Source organism: Salmo trutta, chromosome 9 (genome assembly GCF_901001165.1).
Source record: "Salmo trutta chromosome 9, fSalTru1.1, whole genome shotgun sequence".
NCBI classification, from domain to species: domain Eukaryota; kingdom Metazoa; phylum Chordata; class Actinopteri; order Salmoniformes; family Salmonidae; genus Salmo; species Salmo trutta.
In genome coordinates this window covers 8,989,050-9,002,312 of record NC_042965.1, presented here as the reverse complement: position 1 = coordinate 9,002,312, position 13,263 = coordinate 8,989,050, and the positions used below count along the sequence as shown (strand labels likewise).

Genomic DNA, 13,263 nt, shown 5'->3' with positions numbered 1-13,263 from the left:
ACAATTCCGTTGTCATTAGAAAGGAAAGAGAATGAGCGTCGCGCTCACGGCCACACGCGAAACTAAACTAATGTCTTTCAGCTTGACCACTTGTTGAAACAGCTCTTATTCGATCCCCTTTCACAATACAAGCCTGCAACAACTTCTAAAGACTGTTGACATCTACTGGAAGCCTTAGGAAGTGCAATCTGACCCCACAGACACAGGATATTGTATAGGCAATCACTTAAACCTCAGATTTCCCACTTCCTGGTTGGATTTGTCTCAGGTTTTTGCCTGCCATATGAGTTCTGTTATACTCACAGACAGTTTTGGAAACTTTAGAGTGTTTTCTATCCAAATCTACCAATTATATGCATATCCTAGCTTCTGGGCCTGAGTAACAGGCAATTTACTCTGGGCACACTTTTCATCCAAACTTCCCAATGCTGCCCCCTATCCCAATAAATTTAACGCTTTAAGTTCGCTAACGTAGATTCAAAATATCATGACTCTAGCAAACCATTATCAAGTCGTAGCAAACGTTAGCTAGCGTAAAATTCGCATTTGTATTTACAGAGATACTTTTGAATAACATTGCTTACCGGTCTACGTTCCTTCTCCCAAATATAATTTCATATAAATTAGCTAGCTATGTTAGATTGCAACTTTTTTTTAATGTTAGATTGCAACTGGAGAAAATCCTTGCATTTCTTTCTCTTCCCGTTTCACTTAGTAACCAATTCTCTTCCTAGTTACACTATGGCGCATCACAAGGGTCAAACAGCGCAACGAGAATGACGTTGTAATTTATTGGCGATTGATGAATGTATGCCAAGCATACACGCAGCACTTAAACCCAAATCCATGATTTTAATTCAGCGTTTTTGCTTTAGACCAGCTGGTGGTGTTGAATTTTGCCAACAACTGAAACTAGTGAATTTGCTGATTGGTGAGGAGATGGGTAGGTGGGATCCCTGATTGGGACAAATCAGCGAAAGGAACAATGCATGCCTTCATATTGGCCAGTGCAACATACTGTATGCTACTGTAGCGACTCTAACCAAACACCTAGAGTCCTCACCATGAGTGTTCAGATCTCTCCGTAACGGCTTGGGTGACAGCTCAATGTATGTAGTTCAATGTGCCCTCTGACTTCGCTACATTGGTGTTAGAAGAGGGATGACCCTTGGTTGCAGACATCGATAATGTCTTCTAAGCATAGTCTGTTATAATCTCCACCCGGCACAGCCAGAAGAGGACTGGCCACCCCTAATAGCCTGGTTCCTCTCTAGGTTTCTTCCTAGGTTTTGTCCTTTCCAGGGAGTTTTTCCTAGCCACCGTGCTTCTACACCTGCATTGCTTGCTGTTTGGGGTTTTAGGCTGGGTTTCTGTACAGCACTTTGAGATATCAGCTGATGTAAGAAGGGCAATATAAATACATTTGATTTGATTTGATTTAAGCGTCCAGTGTGAGAAACGAACATGGGTAGTCTTCGACAGCATATCCCAACGTAGGAGCAAGATCAAGGGACTTGTTAGAGTGAAATGTGGGACGGGAAGAGCTTTCTGGAGACAGGGGTTGTGTGTATACACCTATAAATACAACACCTAGCGACCTTGTCAAGATGTCTTTGCATAGCAGGTAATGTGTTGGACTGACAGTCGCAGTGACCTGGGTAAATGTAACCCTCAGAATTTGCGGGAGTACATTTCCGGCAGTAATTGTATGCTAATCCGTTCTTGGCCCACTGTCACCTAGTTGTGATTCCACATTGCATAAAGAAGCACATCAGGAGTAGGCCTAAAGTGGAGACATAATTGTCTGATGAATTATTTATATATAGCTAAATCTTTAATGGAGAACAGATAATTCTAGGCCTTTGTCATCTGTATCTGCTATATCAAGGAATTAGACCAGAAGTATAAGGTTTTATCTTCCTTTCTCTGCGAAACGTCTAAGCAGTGCACAATGAGTTCAATTTGAATATAGTATGCTCATTTTATTCTAATTGTATTGTTGATCACGAGACAGTTTCAGGAATACCTACATCACGTTCACAAGTCCTTTTCAGTGACCACATGAGTGAGCATCATCCATCTACTGACACCAAAGCAGCAAACAACAGGGGCCTATTCATTACGCCGATTCTGATGCAAAACGTTTCTTAAACGGAACGAAACTATCTGAATTTGTCCAATAGAAACTCGTGTTTTAGTTGCAACTGTTTGGCTAATGATTACACCACGGGATATAATCCACTTGACCGTATAATGATGTCCCTCACTAAAAAAGTACCCAGCTCCCTGACCAATTAAGCATTTAAAAAGGCAGCTTTTACAAGTTGCATAGGCTACTATTACATTATGTACTACATGTTGAGACGTTCTGCTGTCAGATAGATACCTACGCAAAATTCCATGTAGTGTTTTAACCCTTGTTTTTTTGTTTTCACGTGATCGGTGCACTGCTTCCCATCTATTGAAAAGAGCATTCTGAGTCAGCTTCTGTGCTTTCCAGCTTTCAGACCACGAAGGGGCGTGCGCTGTTGGAGAGGCTCACAAACTCACTTCGGTGGCAGTTCCGGGTTTTACAAATCACTTCACTGGTCGCGGTTATTGTCGGAGATATCGTGGTATAGTGTTAACGATGGCTCTTCTTATGGAGCACCAATTTAAACAGCTTCCAGCCGATAAACAAGTGGAAACTCGATCATTCTTGGAGTCGGTGTCATATCTTCCGCCATTCTTTGGTAAGTAGCTTGCAAACTATGATTTTTTTTCGAGCTCGCTACATGAGTTCTAGCCATAGTCTGTGCATAGACGACCACCCAAATTGCTCGCTATTATGTCGCAAGAAACAACATATTCTCCGTTAAGCCACACCATTTAATACAGCCCATCATGGGTAAAGACAATTTATGATCGTACTCTTGTGGCTGGCCATCAACTTGTCATAGGCAAATTGCTTTTCTCTGAATATTTTGTATGCATGCAAGGGTAGAGTTATCAACATTTTGTTTGACCTGACAATGCCAGGAGTGAGGAGAAGCATTCATGTGTGTAGAAAACGGATTTAAAATAGCTTCATAGTCTGATTTGCCCGTGGGATAGTTTGCTTTTGGGATTTCAGAATGTGAGAAGCAATCTGTCAAAACACCTCTGTCAATCCCAAGCAATTAAATGCCATAAGGGACAATCTTTTTTTTTGGATCGTATGTCTCTTTATCAAGCAGTCAACAAACCTTTTGCATTAATAATTTAATTCACTGGCCTCGATTTGAAGTTGTTAAAATTGATTAGCGCGGTGTTGAGTTCCCTGGGCCATTCACTGACTGTGTAGACCACTGGGGCATCATTGTGTGGCTCCATCCTGTATGCCAAAGATACTCTATTGAATTGGGCAGGTGAAACCCCTGAAAACACTCAAGTCTGGTGTTGATATTAACGTCTTTCCATTTTGTTGTCATTGATCCAACTGAGCTAATCATTTCTTAGAAAACTTTCCATTTGACCTTATCAACTCAAGAAACTGGATAACTGTTTTTATTTTTATGCTGTAATGAATTTTGTGTGATATAATCACAGTCATAACTCAATTATACATAACTGCTACATTGAGTTGTGACTAGAGTATATAATGTTGGAATTTCAAATCTCTTTGGAGTCTATGCCTAGGATAGGATCTTCTCTTTGTTTTTCCACCAACCTTTAACTCAGTTGTACGTTTACACTTGATGTTAGGATTCAAACATAATACAATTGATGACCTCTGCTTTCATCACATAGCCTGGACCTTCCAAAGCAACCGCACAGAAGCATTTATGTGGAAGCAATTGAGAGAGAGAGAAAAGGGTTTCATTTGTATGGGGTGGAAAACGAGAGATGGGCATCTTTGGTGGTAGTCATGAATGAATAACATTCAGGATAGGTAGAGGCATGTCTCTCTCTAAATGATAAGGACAAAGGTGGGGCTTCTCTGTAACTAGAGAAGATACCAGTACCACTTGCACAATGGATAGCCTTCTGGGGCTGAGGGCTAACAGTTGTCAGTTGTATTCCACTTTAAGCCGTGTGTGTGGTCGGAATGTAAGTCGTCCAGTGGGCTACCCCAAATGAACAGCCGGGCCCCCTTTTTATGTAGTTATGTAAATGGCTTGGGGAAAGAGATAAGGCTAAGCGAAAGAAATGCATTGTTACAAACGGTTGGAAGTCTTTAAACTGAATGCACATATGTAGGTTACTATACAGAACTAGCCTATACCTTGCTATGAAGAATGAAAAAACTGTTGGTCCTGTTTGAGGTCTGATGATGTGAGGGTATATTTCCTTTTCCGGTTGCATAGATAGGCCTAGGGCCAATGATGGGATGCATTGGATTAGGCCCATTGAATTTGGCAGGATACTAGGACCTACTTAAAGTTTTATGAGTCTCTCTGGTGCTTTCAGAAATCTGTCAGGTGCTCTGAGCAGAGTGAATTATTTAGCATATTGTTGATTTTCAAGTTCAATATGAGTTTGCTGTCGACCTACCATTTTGTATCAAAAGCACTCAAGTACATGATCAGGATGCAGCTCAGAATGCTATTCTCTGTTTGTCTCAACCCTGTGTTTTGCTAGTTCTAACGTAAAAGCTTTCTTTTGCCAACGTATATGCCTCTCTGAAAAGTATTTGACAGAGTGTAGTGGTTTATTAGGCTGCGTTGTTAATCTTCAAGGGATGTGGTAGTCCGCTTTCTCTTTCTCTCTCTTTCTCTCTCATATTGTTCTGAAATGATGTATGTTATTAGAAACGGATAAGATTATTTTGTTGAAATATAATTTGATCTAATTTGATTGCATCCACATTTTTATTTATAGGATTCATATAATAGTCATGAACTATAGTAACAAACATCTGAATTGGACCAAACTTTACAAAAAATGTTAAAAATGTAGACACGAGGAATCCAAAAGGATTGGTCAGTAGCTAACCACGGACCCCTCACACAGATCCCACCCCAACAACAAGTATATAATATGGCGTTGCCCCTCAAAGTATTCTTTGTTCCTTCATCCTATGTAATGTATTCCCAGTGAATTTGGTGACGTTTATTTTCCATATTTCAGAGAAATGTCATTGAAGTTGTTAGGTTCATGTTCCATCCTACATCTTGATATTACCAAGTTCTGACCACAAGTTTGAAGCCCCCTCCTTTCAATGTTAAAGGGATAGTTCACACAAATTACATTGGTTTTCTTACCCTGTAAGCAGTCTATTGGCAAGGTATGACAGCCACCCATGCTTTGGTTTTGTTGGTCACTGTTTCAACTGCTAACTTTTAAGCAATTGTGGCACAAATCCAATGCAAATAAATTGTACCTATATTAGCATTTTCACACCATGTTTAAGTGTCCTAAATTGTATGATTTTTTTTGGTTGTATTTTTACCCACCTTTTTCTCCCCAATTTTTGATCTTGTCTCATTGCTGCAACTCCCCAACGGGCTCAGGAGAGGTGAAGGTGGAGTCATGCGTCCTCTGAAGCATGACCCGCCTAACCGCGCTCCTTAACACCCGCCAGCTTAAGCCAGGAGCACCAATGTGTCGGAGGAAACTAGAGGTCGGCCGATTATGATTTTTCAACGCCGATACCGATTATTGGAGGCCCAAAAACCCACTACCGATTAATCGGCCGATTTAATAAAAACCGTTTTTTTTATTTATTTGTAATAATGACAATTACAACAATACTGAATGAACACTTATTTTAACTTAATATAATACATCAATAAAATCAATTTAGCCTCAAATAAATAATGAAACATGTTCAATTTGGTTTAAATAATGCAAAACAAAGTGTTGGAGAAGAAAGTAAAAGTGCAATATGTGCCATGTAAGAAAGCTAACGTCTAAGTGCCTTGCTCAGAACATGGGAACATATGAAAGCTGGTGGTTTCTTTTAACATGAGTCTTCAATATTCCCAGGTAAGAAGGTTTAGGTTGTAGTTACTATAGGAATTATAGGACTATTTCTCTCTCTACGATTTGTATTTCATATACCTTTGACTATTGGATGTTCTTATAGGCACTTTAGTGTAACAGTATAGCTTCCGTCCCTCTCCTCGCTCCTACCTGGGCTCGAACCAGGAACACATCGACAACAGCCACCCTCGAAGCAGCGTTACCCATGTAGAGCAAGGGGAACAACTACTCCAAGTCTCAGAGCGAGTGGCGTTTGAAATGCTATTAGCGCGCACCCCGCTAAGTAGCTAGCCATTTCACATCAGTTACACCAGCCTACTCTTGGGAGTTGATAGGCTTGAAGGGGTGGGTATAATTTGTGGAACGTTCCAACAGGAATCTGTTCCAAAAAACGTAAAGTAAAAGGTTGCCAACCAACAATGCATACAAAGTAGCAATGCATACAAACCTAGCTAACTAGCTGCCGAATAGGCATCAACTCACCACGTAGCTTATTCTTAATGTTTGTCCATAGGCAACCAGAGGAAGGACAGACATTTTTAGGAATAAACTTGATGAGTAAAAAACGCAATGAAATAGACCACTCCCTACCCGGTATCTTATTCTGCCGCTATACAACTTTGTATGCATTGTTTTTTGGCAACCTTGTTATTTATGAAGTTTTTGGAATAGATTCCTGTTGGAACGTTCCACAAATTATACCCACCCGGCTTGAAGTCATAAACAGCTTGAAGCAGAGCGAAGAGCTGCTGGCAAAACGCACTAAAGTGCTGTTTGAATGCTTACGAGCATGCTGGTGCCTACCACCGCTCAGTCAGACTGCTCTATCAAATCATAGACTTAATTATAATATAATAACACACAGAAATACGAGCCTTAGGTCATTAATATGGTCGAATCCGGAAACTATCATCTCGAAAAACAAAAGTTTTTTTCTTTCAGTGAAATACAGAACCGTTACGTATTTTATCTAACGGGTGGCATCCATAAGTCTAAATATTCCTGTTACATTGCACAACCTTCAATGTTGTGTCATAATTACGTAAAATTCTGGCAAATTAGTTCGCAACGAGCCAGGCGACCCAAACTGTTGCATATACCCTGACTCGGCGTGCAATGAACGCTAGAGATGTGACACAATTTCATGTTAGCAGGCAATATTAACTAAATATGCAGGTTTAAAAATATATACTTGTGTATTGATTTTAAAGAAAGGCATTGATGTTTATGGTTAGGTACTTTGGTGCAACGACAGTACTTTTTTCGCAAATGCGCTTGTTAAATCAACACCCATTTGTCGAAGTAGGCTGTGATTCAATGACAAATTAACAGGCACCGTATCGATTATATGCAACGCAGGACACGTTAGATAAACTAGTAATATCATCAACCATGTGTAGTTAACTAGTGATTATGTTAAGATTGATAGTTTTTTATAAGATAAGTTTAATGCTAGCTAGCAACTTACCTTGGCTTCTTGCTGCCCTCACGTAACAGGTAGTCAGCCTGCCATGCAGGCTCCTCGTGGAGTGCAATGTAAGGCAGGTGGTTAGAGCGTTGGACTAGTAACCGAAGGTTGCAAAAACGAATCCCCCCTGAACAAGGCAGTTAACCCCCGTTCCTAGGCTGTCATTGAAAATAAGAATGTGTTCTTAATCTGACTTGCCTAGTTAAATAAAGGTGTAAAAAAATAATAATAAAATAAAAATTGTTTAAAAAATCGGCAAATCGGTGGCCAAAAATACAGATTACTGATTTTTATGAAAACTTGAAATCGGCCCTAATTAATCGGCCATTCTGATTAATCGGTCGACCTCTAGGGGAAACACTGTTCAACTGGAGACCAGGGTCAGCCTGCAGGCACCCGGCCCACCACAAGGAGTCGCTAGAGCGCGATGAGCCAAGTAAAGCCCTCCTCCCCTGTCCAAACCCTCTGCTCACCCGGGCGACGCTGGGCCAATTCAAATCAAAGTTTGTACGCCGTCCTATGGGACACCCGGACACGGCCGTTTGTAGCACAGCCCAGGAATGAACCCGGGTCTGTAGTGACGCCACTTGGGAGGCCCAAAAATGTGACTGTTTAACTCCATGATGTTACTTTTAGTTGTCAGAACCTGGTAATATCAGGATGCAGGATGGGACATGAACCTAACAACTTCATTAACTAATTTCTCTGAACAGTAGGGGGGAAAAAACATCACCGACTACATTACATAGGATGAAGAAACAATACTTTGAGCCGCAGCTCCATACTACTCAACAGACATAGAGATACTGCAGCCTGTTGTTGGGATTGGTGTGGGGTGTCCATGGATGGCTGTTTGACCATTTTTGGGGGATTCATGTCTTACTCATAGTTACAAAGAAGTTTCAGCAAAATAGTTTTGCAGTAATGCTAATTGTACCTCTCTCCTGTATTATCCTACCTCTTATCCTAGCTCTTGGGAATGTAGACAAAGCTGACATGTGAATTGTGGAGGATGTTATTTCTCCAGTACGGGCAAACATGGTATTTTTACATCTCTCGACAGACTGCCTTGGCTCTACTGTTTTTGCTCCAATTAAAGCAGACATTGTAGGGAACATCACAGTAAGTAGCCTACAGCAACATTTTTTTATACAGTCAAAGTTCAAACTGGTAACCTTAGATCCATAAGGAAACAAACAACTATATTACTGTACTATCCCTGTTTTAGACAATCAAAGCAGTTTTTGACAGCAACCCTAGCAGGTTCAAGACCCTCCAGAAAATCCTGGAGGCAGAGAAGGAGCTGCATGGAGCAGACTGGCCCAAAGTGGGAGCCACCCTGGCACTTATGTGGCTAAAGAGGTCAGACAACTTTTGTATTTTTGGATCTTGAGTCGGTACTTAATGCCTACAGCTGTAATGCATTATGACGCAGATATAATGCGTTATAAGACTTGTCGTGAGCATACGATCTCTGCGTCATCTCATAATGATTCTAATAAGTACCAGCCGTTTTGATTCAGTAGAAACTTCAATAGAGGGATTTTAATATCATCCTTATTATAAGACATTATAAAGCCTCATATCTGCTCATAATAATAAAGGGATGTACCTAGTGTTTTATTATAAAGCCTTCTCCCTGAAATTTCTGTGTTGCCCTTGAGTCTGTCTACTTGTCTGTCTGATTTTATGATTTGTTTCCGTGTTCTTCATTGACCAGGGGACTCCGGTTCATCCAGGTCCTGCTGCAGAGTCTGGTGGATGGAGAGAAGGATGAAAACAACCCTGACCTTATCCGTGTAAATTGCACCAAAGCTTATGAGTTGGCCCTGAAGAAGTACCATGGTTGGCTGGTGCAGAAGCTCTTCAAGGTAAGCGTCTCACCATAGCATGATTTGCTTTAGATTACTGCTTGATTACACAGCTTCTCCGTTGCCATTTAAACTGTGCAAGTGTAGCTGATTTTTTTTAAATTTGTAAAACAATTTTTTTATAGATGTTTTTATATCTAGATTTTTTTTAAATAAATCGATTGATAATTAGTTGTGCTAGTAGTGGCCATCGTTCAAGTGATGTCACCTTCACTGAGATCTAAAAGGCAACTTTTGTTTATGATTCTGACGAGTCTGCATTTTGAACTGACTTTACCTGAATGTCTCCCACTGAAGGCAGCCGTGTTCGCAGCTCCCTACAAGGCAGATTTCCTGAAGGCGCTGTCCAAGGGGCGGAACGTCAAGGAAGAGGACTGCCTGGACAAAATCCGACAGTTTCTAGTCAACTTTACTGCCGCTAATGATGCCGTCTATGAGATGTACACCAAGATGAATGCCGAGCTAGATTACACCGTGTGACCACGCAAGCTAACCCCCCCATTCCCTCAATGATCTGCCCCCCCCATTGGGACAATTACAAGCAGTGAGAGTTGCTATGCTTTCCTACAGGTTTGTGTGTGTGTGTGTGTGTGTGTGTGTTAGATCCGGTGTTGTGTCACACATCCAGTCTGTGCTCTTTTTAAGATTTCCTTTGAGTGCATTTGCTTGCTGCTCTTAATCAGTATGTTTCTCTGTCAACTGTTTTGTTGCTTATTTTCAATGCCTCAAACTTTCTTACAGGGAATAGCTTTCAATAGGACCCGAGTCTTTACATGGCGATATGTGTTTGATTGTTATCAGGTTCACTAGGCACAAAATGAAAGAAAACGTACTGAAATGGGGAGGAACTACCTGGACTTATCTAATAAGGAATTATCATTTTTTGTTTTCCACTGCAAATCGTTTTAAAACATTTGCCATTTCTTGCCCCAATGAACATGACCCAGTTTCATAGACCAAAACTGCAGATGCATCTGGACTGTCGAAAGTGTAGTCTCTGGATAAACTGTAATTTATTATAAATTCATCTTACCCAAGTAACTGAGATATTATTATTTTGTGTATGTACGTTTCATTGAGTTTATTATACACAACTGCATAGCGGGCAGTTCCATAGTACTCTTTTAAAACTACTAATAGAGATGGAGGAAATGATTGTATTAGTAATTGCTATTTGGTAATTGTTTGTAGTCACATGAGTAACCTATGCACTTTGAGAATGTTTTCGAGGATTGTGGTAAATGAATAATCAAAACCAAAAATATATTTAATTCATAATTATGTATTTTCTCATGATATTTGAATAATAACATACAAATATTTGTATTTTATATTAATGAACCTTTTTAACTCTGCTGGAATGTGATTTATTGATTCTATCTACTTGAAAATGTAATCTATTTCTTATTTGTTTATGTTAGAATTTTCTGACTTTGATAATGCAACTCTGTATCATTAGGACAGTAAATATAATTTTTTTTTTTTTTCTTCATGTTATTTATTCTTTGTTAAATTTCCATCCTAAGAGCTGATTCCATTGGTACATCAATGTGATTGTGTGTAATTAAATGTATTGTGTTATTGATTTAGTATCTTATATAATCATACAAATGTTATTTTACATAATCACATCTTGGAACTCAAAACTAAATCTGTCTTGCGGGAACAGTGTTGTCACAAGATACTAGTATTCATATAGTCAATAAACCTGCAAAAGTAAACACTCAAGTCAAAGTGATGATTTGTTTTGTAAGTTTAAGATTGAAATAAGTGAGACTTTTAAAGTGTTGTGTAAAAATAAAGCCATTTGTTAGAACGGAAGTATCGTATAACCATTACTTGATGAGTGACATTGAAATCAATCCATGGGAACATTTAATTTTAGGCTGTTTAATAAATGTGATTAATTGTGAAATAAAATCATGATGCCGTGTTCAGTATGAATAGTAAACCAGGTTTATTTGAAGTGTGCTTTGTAATTGGAGTGGGTGATTCAAGCCATAGACTATTGCCCTCTATTGTTAACCTAACTGTGCCTTCTGCTAGTGACACAGGGGAAAGGGTGAACTCACTATCTTTGTCTCCATCCAACAGTGCAAGTTTACTGAATGGCTGCCTGCCTCTTGAGTTGGGTCATGTTCATCACCAAACGGAGGAAATGCATATTTTCCATTCCGGTTCCAAAACGTTTTATTACGGTGTGTTCTAATGAACACAACACTTGTAGACAGTTTGTCTTGCTCCATGTCATGTATCTTTGCTTGGTATGCCTCAGTTTCAATTCTGAATTTCTTCGTAATACCATCTCATGTGCCTCAAGATAATCTTTGTAACTTTGTTTGTACATTGACATACTCTGTCATTGCTGAAGAAAGTAGTGTGATCTTATAAGATGAAGAATGTTTAGATGAGATGTTTCCCTGTCCATGCCCTATGCCTATGCAATAGGAATTTGTGTGGTTGCCTGGACTTCAAAGAATGTAATAAGAAACTATGGAATTATAGCAAATTTCAAGCAACCATTAAATAAACTGAAAATGGATTGCTTATTTGAACTTTTTTTTTCCTTTTATGGCTATGAAAATGTATTTATCTCTGAAAACATTTGTGTGATGAAAAGCATTTAATTGCAGTGCATTAATACTGCAAGATAATTTACATTATTTTCAACTAATATTGTAAACTAACTTTCACAATAAACAATGACCAATTGTTTGTAATTTCATATTGAATCGTGCATTGTTATGACAATGTGTGTGTGTGTTTTTTGTGAAATTCAATGGTGCATGGCCACACACTTCAGTTACAGCAGCCTAGGTTTAAAGTATGTTATAAGCGCAACATGTAAAGTGTTGGTCGCATGATTCATGAGCTGAAATAAAAGATCCCAGAAATTTTCCATATGCACAAAAAGCTTATTTCTATCAAATGTTGTGCACAAATTTGTTTACATCCCTGTTAGGGAGCATTTCTCCTTTACCAAGATAATCCATCCACATGATAGGTGTGGAATATCAAAAAGATGATTGAACAACATGATCATTACACAGGTGCACCTTGTGCTGGACACAAAAAGCCACTCAACACAATACCGCAGATGTTTTGAGGGAGCATGCAATTGGCATGCTGACTGTAGGAATGTCCACCAGAGCTGTTGCCAGAGAATTTAATGTTCATTTCTCTACCATAAACGTTGTTTTAGAGAATTTGGCAGTACGTCCAACCGGCCTCAACTGCAGACCACGTGTAGCCATGTCAGCCCAGGACCTCCACATCCGGTTTCTTCACCTGCGGGATCTTCTGAGGGGGTGCTGAGGAGTATTTCTGTCTGTAATAAAGCCCTTTTGTGGGGAAAAACATATTCTGATTGGCTGGGACTGGCTCCCCGCTGTCATGTGAAATCAATAGATTAGGTCCTATTTTCTATTTATTTAACCCTTATTTTACCAGGTAAGGACTGAGAACACATTCTCATTTAAGCAACAACCTGGGGAATAGTTACAAGGGAGAGGAGGTGGGATAAATGAGCCAATTGTAAACTGGGGATGATTAGGTGACCATGATGGTATGAGGGCCAGATTGGGAATTTAGCCAGGACACCAGGGTTAACACCCCTACTCTTACAATAAGTACCATGGGATCTTTAGTGACCACAGATAGTCAGGACACCCGTTTAACATCCCATCCGAAAGACAGCACCCTTTTTCGACCAGAGGAAGGGGTGCCTCCTACTGGCCCTCCAACACCACTCCAGCAGTTTCTGGTCTCCAATCCAGAGACCAACCCTGTTTAGCTTCAGAAGCAAGCTAGCAGTGGGATGCAGGGTAGTAATGCTGCTGGCAAATGAATTTATTTCATTGACTGTAACTCAGTGAAATCTTTGAAGTTGTTGTATGTTGCGTTTATATTTTTGTTCAGTTAGATACATTTATGGGTAAAATAAACAGGTCAAGTTGTTTTATAATCCATTTGGGGTGCGTC

General features: G+C 39.7%; 1 protein-coding gene across 1 annotated transcript; it reads left to right on the top strand.

The window, feature by feature from the left end:
* Window positions 1-2,500: 2,500 nt before the first annotated feature.
* gltpa (glycolipid transfer protein a) lies at window positions 2,501-12,002 on the top strand. Its single transcript, XM_029762262.1, has 5 exons — window positions 2,501-2,732; window positions 8,475-8,533; window positions 8,640-8,773; window positions 9,132-9,282; window positions 9,580-12,002. Exons 1-5 carry the CDS (start codon window positions 2,630-2,632, stop codon window positions 9,760-9,762), a joined length of 630 nt encoding a protein of 209 aa, XP_029618122.1. The 5' UTR covers window positions 2,501-2,629; the 3' UTR covers window positions 9,763-12,002.
* The last annotated feature ends 1,261 nt before the right edge of the window (window positions 12,003-13,263 follow it).